The sequence below is a fragment of the Erythrolamprus reginae genome, chromosome 1 (assembly GCF_031021105.1).
Source record: "Erythrolamprus reginae isolate rEryReg1 chromosome 1, rEryReg1.hap1, whole genome shotgun sequence".
Lineage (NCBI taxonomy): Eukaryota > Metazoa > Chordata > Lepidosauria > Squamata > Dipsadidae > Erythrolamprus > Erythrolamprus reginae.
In genome coordinates this window covers 423,287,629-423,301,466 of record NC_091950.1, presented here as the reverse complement: position 1 = coordinate 423,301,466, position 13,838 = coordinate 423,287,629, and the positions used below count along the sequence as shown (strand labels likewise).

The following is a 13,838-nucleotide window of genomic DNA, read 5'->3' as shown; positions in this document are numbered from 1 at the left end:
TTGGTGTTTGAACAGTAGCTTGTTCGGCTGCACCTTGCATTATTTCTAAAGAAAGGATTTTTCCAAAATGAAATGTTTGATTAGTATCAATGTTTACAATGGCTTGGGGCCAAGCAAAGGTATATTGCAGCAACATGAATGACAATTTGTGGTTCTTCGTACAATTAGGTAGAAATCCACAAGCAGGACTTCTATAAAGTTCCTGAGATGAATGCAGGTAGCCCTCAACTTAGTTCATTTAGTGACCGTTTGAAGTTACAATGGCAGTGAAAAAAAGGAACCTGTGACCATTTTCCCCACTTTTGACCGTTGTAGCATCCCCATGGTCACCTGATCAAAATTCAGCCTCTTGGTAACTGATTCATATTTATGACGGTCACAATGTCCCGGGGTCAACTGATCCCTTTTTGTGACCAGTAAAGTCACCGGGGAAGTCAGATTCAATTAACAACCTTATGATTAACTTAAACACCTGGAGTGTTTCACCTAACAACTGTGGGAAGAGAAGTCGTAAAATGGGGCAAAATTCACTTTACAAATGTCTCGCTCAAGTGTGGTCGTAAGTCAAGGACCTACCTGTCAAGTGTTTGGGAACAGTTATCATTTCTCCCTGGATGGTTATAACATCTCTTAAGATTTGGTAAAGAATTACAGGGGGGGGAACAATGTCTCTTCCTTTGGTCACTTAATTTAGGAGTGCAAATTGAAGAAAGGGTGTAAGGTCTCCTGCTTGGGCAGGGTGGACTAGATGACCTATAAGGTCCCTTCCAACTCTGTTCATCTGTCAAACTCTGTGTGCAGGAAAGATACATATTGAGACACAGATGGTTCCACCGGGCTCTCTTTTGTTTCTCAGGAGACGTATCAGGAATTTTAGGAAGAAACAACAGCAACAACTACGATTTGAATCGGAACTTTCCAGATCAGTTCGTCCAAATCACTGATCCCCTGCAGCCAGAGACCATAGCTGTGATGAACTGGCTGAAAACCTATCCTTTTGTGCTATCGGCAAATTTGCATGGAGGTAAAAAGGAATGCAGACCGCCTTGTATGGAAATGTACAGCATTTTTATTCTAGACTCAGTAAGCCTGAGGCCTCGGTGCAGGAAAACGTTACAATGCATGGAAAAGGGTTTTCACTACATAATTTTATCTAATATTAGCTTACAATTTAGAACTGCTGACCAAGATCATCCAAAGGAGAGCCTGTAATTTTTTTAAAAAGTGTTCAGATTCAATACATGCACTCTTATTAGGTTTACTTTGAAAATGATTAAAAATTAAAAAGATTAAAAACTTAAGTTACTTAATTGGTTTATCATTTCTTTTTTCTTGAATTCATACACCTCCCATCACGCTCTCCAAAGGGACTCTGGGCGGCTTAAAATGTACCATATTTTTCAGAGTATAAGATGCACCTTAATTTTGGGGGAGGAAAATAGGGGGGGGATCTGCCTACCAGGTATTCATCTGGCTAGCATCCTTAGTCTGGTCAGTTTCAGCACATTAGTTTGCTGGTTTTGAGCTGGATTAAAAACAGCTTCTAAAGCACGGCTGATAGAGAGAAGCAATGAAAAAAGGAGGCAAAGCATGGAAGATCGCTCCACTCTTAGCAAATCTGTTAGGGCTGAAAAAAGCTTCAAAAAAGCTACATTTGGCGTTTAAGATGCCTTTAAGATCCCTTGGCGTTTCAGCCTCTTTTAAGGGAGAAAAATATGTCTTATATTCTGAAAAAATACAGTAATTAAATTTAACTAATTGTATTACATTTATTAAAACAGATTTGTCTTTTTCCCCAGATTTTTAGAAACCTGGAAAAAAGACACATCTGTTTTAATAAGTAACCCTATACGTGTTGTGCTTGCATGAGATTCAGAGAACTTCAGAAACATTTTTAAAGTATGCCCAACCCTGGAGGCCCAGCCCTAGCTCTTCTGAAAGGTCTAGTGTCCTTTTTTTTTTTTTTTGCTGGTGGGGATTTACTGAGTATATTTCCTCTCTACTGGCTGTTGATTTTTAAGAACAAGTAATAAGCAGGTGCTATCTTGCCATCTCTTGATGAATTCCCCTAGGTGGATTTTTTACTCATTGTTGTCTTTATTTAACTGGATTAGTTTTGTGGCTGATTGCAAAATCCAAGCAAATAGTATTATTTTTGTCTGTGGTGGTGGAAAATCTGCCTTTTATGTTAGAATTAATTTACTCAGAGTAATAAAAACCATATATAACATTCTTTATTAGTAAAGTGTGATTGGACCTACAAGGAATTTGTCTTTGTGCATAAGTTCTCAGTGTACATAAAAGAAAAGATACATTTGGCAAGAATCATGAGGTACAACAGTTAATGATTGTCATAGGGTACAAATAAGCAATCAGGAAACAAACTCAATATAAATCGTAAGGATAGAAGCAATAAGTTACAGTCATAAGTGGGAGGAGATGAGGGATAGGAACAATGAAAAAACTAATAGAAATAGTAATTCAGCCTTAGTAAATAGTTTGGCAATGGTAAGGGAATTATTTGCTTAGCAGAGTTATGGCGTTCGGTAAAAAACTGTTCTTGTTTCTAGTTGTCTTAGTGTGCAGTGCTCTATAGCATCGTTTTTAGGGTAGGAGTTGAAACAATTTTTGTCCAGGATGTAAGGTGTCTGTAAATATTTTCATAGCCCTCTTGTTGACTCGTGCAGTGTACAGGTCCTCAATGGAAGACAGGTTGGTAGCAATAAATTTTTTTGCAGTTCTGATTATCCTCTGAAATCCGTGTCTGTCTTGTTGGGTTGCAGAACCGAACCATATTGTTATAGAGGTGCAGGTGACAGACTCAGTGATTTCTCTGTAGAATTGTATCAGCAGCTTCTTGGGCAGTTTGAGCTTCCTGAGTTGGCACAGAAAAAACATTCTTTGTTGTGCTTTTTTGTTGACATATATATATATAATGCATATATATATATATTTGAATATATGTATTTTGCTCTTTGCAGGATCTCTGGTTGTTAACTACCCCTATGATGACGATCGACTAGGAGTCGCCACATACAGTAAATCCCCTGATGATGCTGTTTTTCAGCAGCTAGCTCTTGCCTATGCCAAGGTAACAATTATTAGAAGGTGTCTCCAGCAGATTCTGGAACCTCTGAGATCCACTGGCTTACTTAATCACACATGCTTATATACGGTGTTATGTGGGTTGTGATCCTGGGAGGTTACAAGGAACTTAAGAGAAGCTACATGTTTTTTAAGCTGTCAGGCTTGTGCAGATGAAATGCCGTGATATTGCTCGTGATACATATAAAGCATCCTCACAAAGGTATCTACAAGAATTAAAAGGCAGTACAACTAAACTTGAGCAGTACATAATGGCATAATAATCCAATGGCATTATCTAAGTTGTTTGTAAGGCTTTCTGGAAGATGGCATTGTTTTAAATTTCTAGTCTTTTGAGATTATTATTATTATTATTACCACCGATATTTATTAAATTTATTTTCCACCCATCTCACCACAAGGTTTACTCTGGGAAATGTTCTGTTGGACAAGAGAAAAGTGGTCAGTTTTATCTGCATAAATTGAACATTTATGGTGTTTACTAGGGAAGGGGACTATAGTAATGTTTGTTTATATACTCTTTGCTGTTTCATCTACTCTATGAGTAGAAGGTGTCCCAAAGGTGCTTTTTCAAGAGACAACTGGACTTTCTGGTTTTTCTTTGAAGATGTTTCGCTTCTCATCCAAGACGTTTCTTCAGCTTTGCCTGGATGGTGGGGAAGGAAAGGATTCCTACTCCTTGCAAACAGCTTGTCCTTTGCATTCTTCTGAATCTGACTAGATTCAGCAGCCCATCTGCATTTAGAAGGACAGCAAAGTCCACATTTGGATAGAGAGGACCGCTGGTTTGAAACAAAGGCCAAAGAGGCCATCTATGTCCAAATTGAACAGCCTTCCCTCAACAGAGGGGGAGGGGGAGGACCTCATCCATCTCCAGTCTACAACAAAATGTTTTCAGCACTTTCAAGAAGGCTCCACACCCATCTGCACACCTCAGGTGACCATGTTAACATAGGTAAACCTCCAACTCTCTAAAAGGATGCAAATGACCAGCTGTCTGCAAGGAGTAAAAATCCTTCCATTCCCCACCATTCAATCAGTGAAGAAGCTGCTTGGATTAGAAGTAAAATGTTTTCAAAAGAAAACCACAAATCCAAGTTGCCTCTTGAAAAAAGCACCTTTGGGTACTTTGCTGTTTCAGTTGTGTTGTTTATGTTAGTAAGCCTTTGCTAATTGTTATTGAAGTACAGTACATAAAATAAAGAATATTAACAGACTCTAGAATGTGATGAAAATTGTACCCTTTGTAAAGAATATATTTCTTTCTCCTAACTGCAGACAAATCATTTGTTTTATTCAGGGTTGATCAGAGAGTTTTACACAAATTCATTTATCTTTTTAGGGGGTTCACAATATCACAAAGAGTTCTGCACCAAACCATAATGAAATGTTTATTTAACGTGATATGTTAACTTAGCCATTGTGCTTTGCAACCACGGTTCACAGCATGGGTGAACAACTTTTTTCAGTTTGACTTTTGTGCAGGCCAAACTCCCCACACAAAAACAAAGAAATAGATAAGGTTAGGGCCAAAAAATAGATTTGAATTAATAGCTTTTTTCTAAGATCACATGAGATCACAGGGAACTTCACCTTCCTGTAATCTGTTATCTCACACTACTGAAAAGTTTCTCTGTGATTTCAAGCATAACGTAGGGATGAACAGCATGAAAGAGTTTTTACTGAAAGAGTAGTAGATCCTTGGAACAAACTTCCAGCAGACGTGGTAGATAAATCCACAGTAACTGAATTTAAACATGCCTGGGATAAACATAGATCCATCCTAAGATAAAATACAGAAAATAGTATAAGGGCAGACTAGATGGACCAGGAGGTCTTTTTCTGACGTCAGACTTCTATGTTTCTATGTTTCTATGAACCCATATTTTTGTATTCTGCTCTTTCAGGAGAATGTGGAAATGTTCCAGGGCCATCCGTGCGACAACTTATACCCTGATGAATATTTTCCTCATGGCATCACGAATGGAGCAAATTGGTATAATGTCCCAGGTAAAAAAAGCATAAATGCTGGAGACGTTAGTTTGGTGGGGGGCAGTGAGGTCGACAATATCTATGGGCTGTATGTGTGAAAAGAAGATCCGAAATCCCCTTTGGGCCAGTCTGAGTTTCTCAAGATGGAGAACTTTTCCTTGTAAGCCAGCCATGGTGAGGGATGTGGAAAATGCTTTTTTCAAAGTCTTATTTTAACCTCAAAACTTTGAGATTGGGAGCTTTGAATTTGAAACACTTCCTTTGAACTGCTTTACACATTACAAATGTTTATTGGCTTGTTATATGTGTCCAAACCAGAATTTATTTATTTTTTGTTTAAAAGGCCAGTGTGAACCAGCCAGTGTTTAATGAGGAAATGGCATAGTGTTTCAACCGCATTCCCTTGAGTTCCATTTAAAAACAAAACATAAATACTGCCTCCTACTGCTAGGCACAGGTGTTTAAGAAAACAGTTCTGTATTCTATTTGGCATAATCTTTTTTAAAATCCTTCTATTTTAGGTTGGTCTTCATTTCACATGAATTTTATTCAGTACTAGTGATATAAAAGAAGTAGAGCTAATGCTTAACTTATACTTCACTGCAAAATTTTTGCTGTTAAGTGAAACAATTGTTAAGTGAGTTTTATCAGAAGGCCACAAAAGGGGATCATGTGACCCTGCAACCATCATAAATACAAGTCAGTTGCCACACATTTGAATTTTCATCCCGGGACCTTGGGGTTGCTGCAGTGGTCATAAGTGTGAAAAATGGTCGTAAGTCACTTTTCAGTACCTTTTTTCAGAACGGTCACTAGATGAACTTTTGTAACTTGAAGACTGCATCTACCACTACTTTGGGAGCGATATGTATAGTTGGAAACAATTCTGCTTTCAAACTCCTTTCCCTAAAATGACATCTTGCTTTACAGGAAGTCCTTGAATTTCCAACCATTATTTTAGTGACCATTCAAAGTTACAACGGCACTGAAAAAAGTGACCTATGGCATTTTTGCACATGTATGACCATTGCAGCCTCCCCACGGTCACATGATGAAAATTCAAACACTTGGAAACTGACTCATATTTATGACAGTCGCAGTGTCCTGCAGTCACATGATCGATCCCCTTTTGCAACCTCCTGACAAGCCAAGTCAGTGGAGGTCAGATTCCCCTTAACAGCTGCATTGCTAACTTAGCAACTGCAGTGATTCACTTAACAACGGTGGCATGAAAGGTTGTAAAATAGGGCAGAACTCATTTAACAGCTGCCTTGCTTAGCAACATAAATTTTGAGCTCAATTGTGGCTGTAAGTCAATTTTGTTCCACAACCTCCAGGTTTTGTGGCTAGGATTTCACTTCTGTGGGACCTTTGCAGCTAAGCATAAGCTGTTGACTTCCTTTCTGATAATGCTCATTTCAGGTGGCATGCAGGATTGGAATTACCTTAAAACAAATTGCTTTGAGGTGACCATTGAGTTGGGCTGTGTCAAATATCCCAAGGCAGAAGAATTGCCAAAATACTGGGAGAAGAACCGCCGGTCTCTGCTGCAGTTTATCAAGCAGGTAAGATGCTCACCTGTGCTGCTGCTGCATCCTGCACAAGGAAGAAATACAACCAGAATAAGATAATTGAAAGGGAGTTTGGTGGTCATCTAGTACAGCGCCTTGTTCAAGGAGAACCTATACATTTCAATGACTGTAACTTGTTGTTTGTATCCTAATATTTTCATTAATATTGATTGTTTCTTCATTGCTTATATGACCCCTACAACAATCATTAAGTGTTGTACCACATGATTCTTGACAAATGCATCTTTTTCTTTTATGTACGCTGAGAGCATATGCACCAAGACAAATTCCTTGTGTGTCCAATTTGGCCAATAAAGAATTCTATTCTATTCTATTCTTTTCTATCAAATGGCTCTCCAGTCTCCTCCTAAAATCCTCCAGAGATGTGAGCACCCACAACTTCTGAAGGCAACTTCTGTTCCATGGATTAATTACTCTGTTAGGAAGTTTCTGCTTAATTCCAGGTTGCTTCTCTCCTTGATTGGTTTCTATCCATTACTTCTTCTCCTACCTCCAGGTACTTTGGATAATAGGTTGTCCCCCTCTTCTTTGTGTAGCCCCTCAAATACTGGAAAACTGAAATCATGTCCCTCACTAGTCCTCCTTTTCTTTCGACTAGACATACCCAATTCCAGCAACCCTTCTTCCTCCAGTACCCTAATCATCTTTGTTGGTCTTCTCTGCGCTCTTCACCTGGATCTTGTTTTTTCATGGGTTTGGGGAGATGGACCCAAGACTAACGGAGCCTCCATTGCATCCACCTCTCCTCACTTAGGTCCACCAAGGGGTCAGTGGGTTTGTTTTGGATGCCACGGATGGACGAGGCATCTTAAACGCAACTATCGGCGTTGCCAGTGTTGACCATCCTGTCTCCACCTATAAAGATGGGGATTATTGGCGCCTGCTGACTCCAGGAACGTACAAGATCACGGCATCTGCTCGAGGGTAAGCCTTGCAGCTTTCAATTCTCTTAATATTCATCCTTTTCACCTGAGGGCTCTTCTTAAATGCATTGGAATTACAGCTGGTGTTTTTTGGCTTATTATTGTAGGAATTGTAGTACAGGTAGCCCTCGACTTACAACCGTTCATTTAGTGACCATTCAAAGCTACAACGGCACTGAAAAAAGTTTAAGACCATTTTGCACAGTTGCAAGCTTTGCAGCATCCCCATACTCATGTGATCAAAATTCAGGTGGTTGGCAATTGGTTCACCTGGAGTCCACATTTCGGCCGGCCAGGAAGGACGTCTCCGTGACGTCAAAGCTCCACCCATGGAATTCCCTATTGGGATTCCCCACCTCCATTTGAACCTCCCGACCAGCCGACAGCTCCGCGACTCTTCTGCGAAGGTGACAGCCGGGCGGCAGTGCTTCTCGGTGGCCACCCAAACGCTGAACCTGAACTTTTGCCGAACTTCCGGGTTCAGCATTCGGGAAAATGCCAAGCAGCCCCCTGGCTGTTTCGGAAGGTGACAGCCAGGCGGCAGCACTGCTCGGCGGCCACCCGAACCCAAACTTTTGCCAAACTTCCTGGTTTGGCGTTCGCGGCGGCGGGTTCGTAAGGCGAAAAAAGTTCGTTAGAAGAGGCAAAAAATTTCTGAACCCCGGGTTCGTATCTCGAAAAGTTCGTATGACGAGGGGTTCGTATCACGAGGTACTACTGTACTGTGGTCAATTGTAGTTGCAAATCAAGCCCTTCCTGTTAGGTCTGGAAAAGCTTGGTATTATTAACTCCGACAAATGAACTGCATTCCTTTTTTCTTCCTATTTTTTCTGGCAGGTATAATTCAGCGACGAAGATGGTCAAAGTTGAAGAGAACAATGCCGCACAAGTCAACTTTACTTTGAGTCGAAAAGGCCCCAAAATTGAAGAAGGGTCAACACCGCATGTGAACATGGCAGACTCCAATGGACCGGTCACCAAGGAGTTAGAAACCCTGATCAAAGACCTCTCAGCAGAGAATGGCTTGGAACATCTCCTCCTGGCTTCTTCGGCCGATGTTCAGCCTTCACGCTACCGTCCCTACAAAGATCTGTCTATGTTCCTCAGAGGCTTGAATTTGAATTATCCAGAAATCACAAATCTTGTTAGGTATGTGGTTGTGTTTGGAGACATTTACATTCTGGGGAACCACGGCTGTGTTCCATCACCGGGTCACAGATGTAAAAAACTTCAAAAGAAAATGACCTGATACAGCAGTGCGGTCCAGAGTGGGTGTGTCTGCCATTCTGCACACTCGGCATCTAGAAGTCTGTAAAAATTCTCAATCATCCAGGCCCTGGTTGTCCCAAAGTTGCTTTTTCAGGAGGCAACTGGACTTCCTTGGTTTTTCTTTTGAAGACATTTCGCTTCTCACCCAAGAAGCTTCTTTGACTCTGACTGGAAGGATTTATACGTCTTGTAGACAACTGGTCATTTGCATCTTTTTAGAGAGTCTTTGAAGCACTTGGAGGTTTATCTGTGTCGTCGGTCACCTGAATAGTTCCTGTAATCTGGAAAATGGTGTGGGAGCAGGAACGGCTTTCCAAAGGTAAAGTTACAGACTACAGGAATCATTTGCTCCACCCAGGTGACACTGAGGACACAGATAAACCTCCAAGTGGCCTCAATGATTCTCTAAAAGGATGCAAATGACCAGCTGTCTGCAAGGAATATCAATCTTTCCATTCCCCACCATCCAGTCAGCTGAAGAAGCTCTGGACGAGAAGTGAAACGTCTTCAGATAAAAAAGAAAATCCAGTTGCCTCTTGAAAAAAACCCACCTCCGGGACACTGCATCTAATTTAGACAAACTAAATTCTACATTTATAATTGCTAAATAATGTATTATTCAGATAGATCGAGCTTTGAAATATCTCTTACTACCTCGACAGTGTTTTCCCTTTGCTAATATGGAAGACAGGGCAAACTCTGAAATTATTGCTTTGATATCAGAGACGCAGACCATAGATTTGTTAGTCTGATTGGTAAATTATCAGGGACAGGCTTTCTACTTAAAATGGTAGGTGAAATATTCCTCAGGTTGGATTCTGCATCAGGGAAATGTGATTCTCTCTTCTTTCTTAGAACACAAAATCGACAAAAAATGTTTTGTCACTTGTGGTTCTTAGTTCCAAAATACTTACTATATTCAGTAGCTGAGAACCTTAGTAACGTGATTGACATGACTGAAAGATATGGAAATATTTCCTGGAATAGGGTGAGATGAATTAAACAAGCAATAAACGTATAAGAAGCTTAAATCATGCCGTGGTTGCGCACTGGTTAGAGTGCTGGATTGCAGGCTTAACCCTGCCCACAACCAGGAGTTCGACCCTGACCGGCTCATGGTTGACTCAGCCTTCCTTCCTTCTGAGGTCAATAAAATGAGGACCTGGATTATTGGGGACATATCATGCAGGGGTTGCAACTTTCCGCCACTACTGGTGCTAATGTGTGTGCAGCTCCAGGTGACCACTGGAGCAAGATTTGGCTCCTGCGCATGCACAGGAAGCAAATCTCACAAGAAGCCATGCAGGCGCGTGATATTTCGATGGTTGTTTTGTTTCCGCTCATGCATGGAAGCAAGAAATCGGCAAAATCTCATTCGCTTGTACGTCCTCTTACGAGATTTTGCTTCCTGCGCTTGTGCAGAAACAAAATTTTGCTCCGATGCGCACGTGCCCACCAGTCAGTCACCCAAAGCTGCGCGCACAGCTCCATTTCCGCTACTAGTGCCCCCCCCCCCATCCCTCCAGGAACCCAATACTGGGGCATATGCTGACTGTAAACCACTTAGAAAGGGATGTAAAAGCACTTCGAAGCAGTATATGTCTCGGTGATGTAGTAATCATACTATTTTAATGTGATAATAAAGTAAAAATGTTTGACCTACAAAGTAGCTGTAAACTGTTTTCATTTGTTGGTGTTTTGTTGCTCTTTCCCCATTGAGCAATTTTGTGACCCTACAGTGGGAGGTAGTTTCCTTGCTGTGCCAATATCTTACCCCGAGTCTACGGAAAGGGACGGCATACAAATCTAATAAATAAATATAAATGTCTCAGCAGAATTTGAAATGTAGTTTTGCACTTCTGCAGAATGAAAAAGTAGCCCCTATTTTTACAAAGCAGTCACTGGACTTCTATCTCTCTTATTTTACTGAAAGAGTAGTAGATGTTTGGAACAAACTTCCAGCAGACATGGTTGGTAAATCCACAGTAACTGAATTTAAACATGCCTGGGATAAACATAGATCCATCCTAAGATAAAATACAAAAAATAGTATAAGGGCAGACTAGATGGACCAGGAGGTCTTTTTCTGCTGTCAGACTTCTATGTTTCTATGTCTCTATTTTGGCAGCTTGGGCCAGAGTCGTGAGATCCGTCACATATGGTCCCTGGAAATCTCTAACAAACCCAACCAGTCTGAGCCAGAAGAACCAAAGATCCGTTTCGTTGCTGGCATCCATGGTAACGCCCCAGTTGGTACTGAGCTGCTCCTGGCTCTGGCAGAGTTCCTCTGCATGAACTACAAGAAGAACATGGCTATCACCAAGGTGGGTGACCTGCACGTCTGGAAGCATCTACCGTGTTTCCCCAAAAATATGACCTACCCTGAAAGTAACTCCTAGCTTGATTTTTACACATGTGCCCAATGTAATCCCTAAGTAAGACCCCACCCACTCCAGGGTGCCAGGGCAAAAATTAAGCTAGGGTGGAGCAGCCCTACCACTTCAGATTGTTGCAACCCCAGCCCATTTCTTATGTGGTGCCGTGGATATTGCCTACCTGGACTTCAGCAAAGCCTTTGATACGGTTCCACATAAAGAGCTGATAGATAAATTAGTGAAGATTGGACTTAATCCCTGGATAGTTCAATGGATTTGCAGCTGGCTGAAGCGTAGACATCAGAGAGTTATTGTTAATGGCGAGTATTCCGAGCAGAGTCAGGTTACAAGCGGTGTGCCACAAGGGTCTGTTCTGGGTCCTATTCTTTTTAATATATTTGTGAGTGACATAGGGAACAGTGCAGTCAGGCGGTAGGGAAAGCAAGTAGGATGCTTGGCTGCATAGCTAGAGGTATAACAAGCAGGAAGAGGGAGATTATGATCCCACTATATAGAATGCTGGTGAGACCACATTTGGAATAATACTGTGTCCACTTCTGGAGACCTCACCTACAAAAAGATATTGACAAAATTGAACGGGTCCAAAGACGGGCTACAAGAATGGTGGAAGGTCTTAAGCATAAAACGTATCAGGAAAGACTTCATGAACTCAATCTGTATAGTCTGGAGGACAGAAGGAAAAGGGGGGACATGATCGAAACATTTACATATGTTAAAGGGTTAAATAAGGTTCAGGAGGGAAGTGTTTTTAATAGGAAAGTGAACACAAGAACAAGGGGACACAATCGGAAGTTAGTTGGGGGAAAGATCAAAAGCAACATGAGAAAATATTATTTTACTGAAAGAGTGGTAGATCCTTGGAACAAACTTCCAGCAGACATGGTTGGTAAATCCACAGTAACTGAATGTAAACATGCCTGGGATAAACATATATCCATCCTAAGATAAAATACAGGAAATAGTATAAGGGCAGACTAGATGGACCATGAGGTCTTTTTCTGTCGTCAGACTTCTATGTTTCTATGTTTCTATGCAGCCAGCAAGTCTTTCCTGAAGGCCTCTGTAGCCGATAACACAGCTCTGGATCGATCTGGAGCTCTGTTATCAGCTGCAGAGGCCTTCAGGAAAGCTTTCCTGACTGCAGAAAAAGTTTGTTTGTTTATTTATTTATTTATTGATTGATTGATTGATTGATTGATTGATTGATTGATTGATTGGATCTGTATGCCGCCCCTCTCCGGAGACTCGGGGTGGCTACCAGCAATAATAAGACAGCGTACAATAATAATCCAATACTAAAAATGATTAAAAACCCATTATATAAAAACCAATCATACATACAAACATACCATGCATAAAATTGTAAAGCCTAGGGAGAAAGAGTATCTCAGTTCCCCCATGCCTGGCGGCAGAGGTGGGTTTTAAGTAGCTTACGAAAGGCAAGGACGGTGGGGGCAATTCTAATCTCTGGGGGGAGTTGGTTCCAAAGGGCTGGGGCCACCACAGAGAAGGCTCTTCCCCTGGGTCCCGCCAAGCGGCATTGTTTAGTTGACGGGACCCGGAGAAGACCCACTCTGTGGGACCTAACTGGTCTCTGGGATTCGTGCAGCAGAAGGCGGTCCCTGAGATAGTCTGGTCCGATGCCATGAAGGGCTTTATAGGTGATGACCAACACTTTGAATTGTGACTGGAAACTGATCGGCAACCAATGCAGACTGCGAAGTGTTGGTGTTATATGGGCATACAGTATTTGGGAAAGCCCATTCTCTCAGCTGCATTCTGCACCATCTGAAGTTTCCGAACACTCTTCAAAGGTAGCCCCATGTAGAGAGCGTTACAGTTGTCGAACCTCGAGGTGATGAGGGCATGAGTGACTGTGAGCAGTGAGTCCCGGTCCAAATAGGGCCGCAACTGGTGCGCCAGGCGAACCTGGGCAAACGCCCCCCTCGCCACAGCTGAAAGATGTTTCTCTAATGTGAGCTGTGGGTCGAGGAAGACGCCCAAGTTGCGAACCCTCTCTGAGGGGTCAATGATTCTGCCCCCAGGGTAATGGACGGACAGATGGAATTGTCCTTGGGAGGTAAGACCCACAGCCACTCCGTCTTGTCTGGGTTGAGTTTGAGTTTGTTGACACCCATCCAGGCCCCAACATCCTCCAGGCCCCGGCACATCACTTCCACCGCTTCTTTGCTGGACATGGGTTGGAGATGTACAACTGGGTATCATCGGCATATTGATGATACCTCACCCCATGCCCCTGGATGATCTCACCCAGCGGTTTCATGTAGATATTAAATAGCAGTGGGGAGAGGACCGACCCCTGAGGTACCCAACAAGGGAGAGACCTAGAGGTCGACCTCTGACTCCCCAAAGTTCCCAAAGGCCTGGCAGCAAAAAGAAGACTGGGGGCAACACGTGCAAGTGAGGTGAATCAGTGGGTGACATTACCCCACCCCTACCCTGAAAATGAGTTTAAGTTGGGCCACTCTTCAGTTTTCCCAACCTTCCTCTGTGAAACAGAGTGGGTTAATTCTCCATGGAATGGTTTATTTTTAAGGGGT

At 42.0% G+C, this 13,838-nt stretch overlaps 1 protein-coding gene across 1 annotated transcript in view; it reads left to right on the top strand.

Annotated features, from left to right (window-relative positions):
• CPD (carboxypeptidase D) overlaps positions 1-13,838 on the top strand; it is a 50,929-nt gene that overhangs the window by 23,298 nt on the left and 13,793 nt on the right. Inside the window, exons 7-13 of the mRNA XM_070735436.1 lie at positions 857-1,024; positions 2,982-3,091; positions 5,013-5,115; positions 6,520-6,662; positions 7,444-7,613; positions 8,450-8,761; positions 11,010-11,205. Of these exons, the coding sequence (XP_070591537.1) occupies positions 857-1,024; positions 2,982-3,091; positions 5,013-5,115; positions 6,520-6,662; positions 7,444-7,613; positions 8,450-8,761; positions 11,010-11,205 (1,202 nt within the window). The remainder of the gene's footprint in view (positions 1-856; positions 1,025-2,981; positions 3,092-5,012; positions 5,116-6,519; positions 6,663-7,443; positions 7,614-8,449; positions 8,762-11,009; positions 11,206-13,838) is intronic.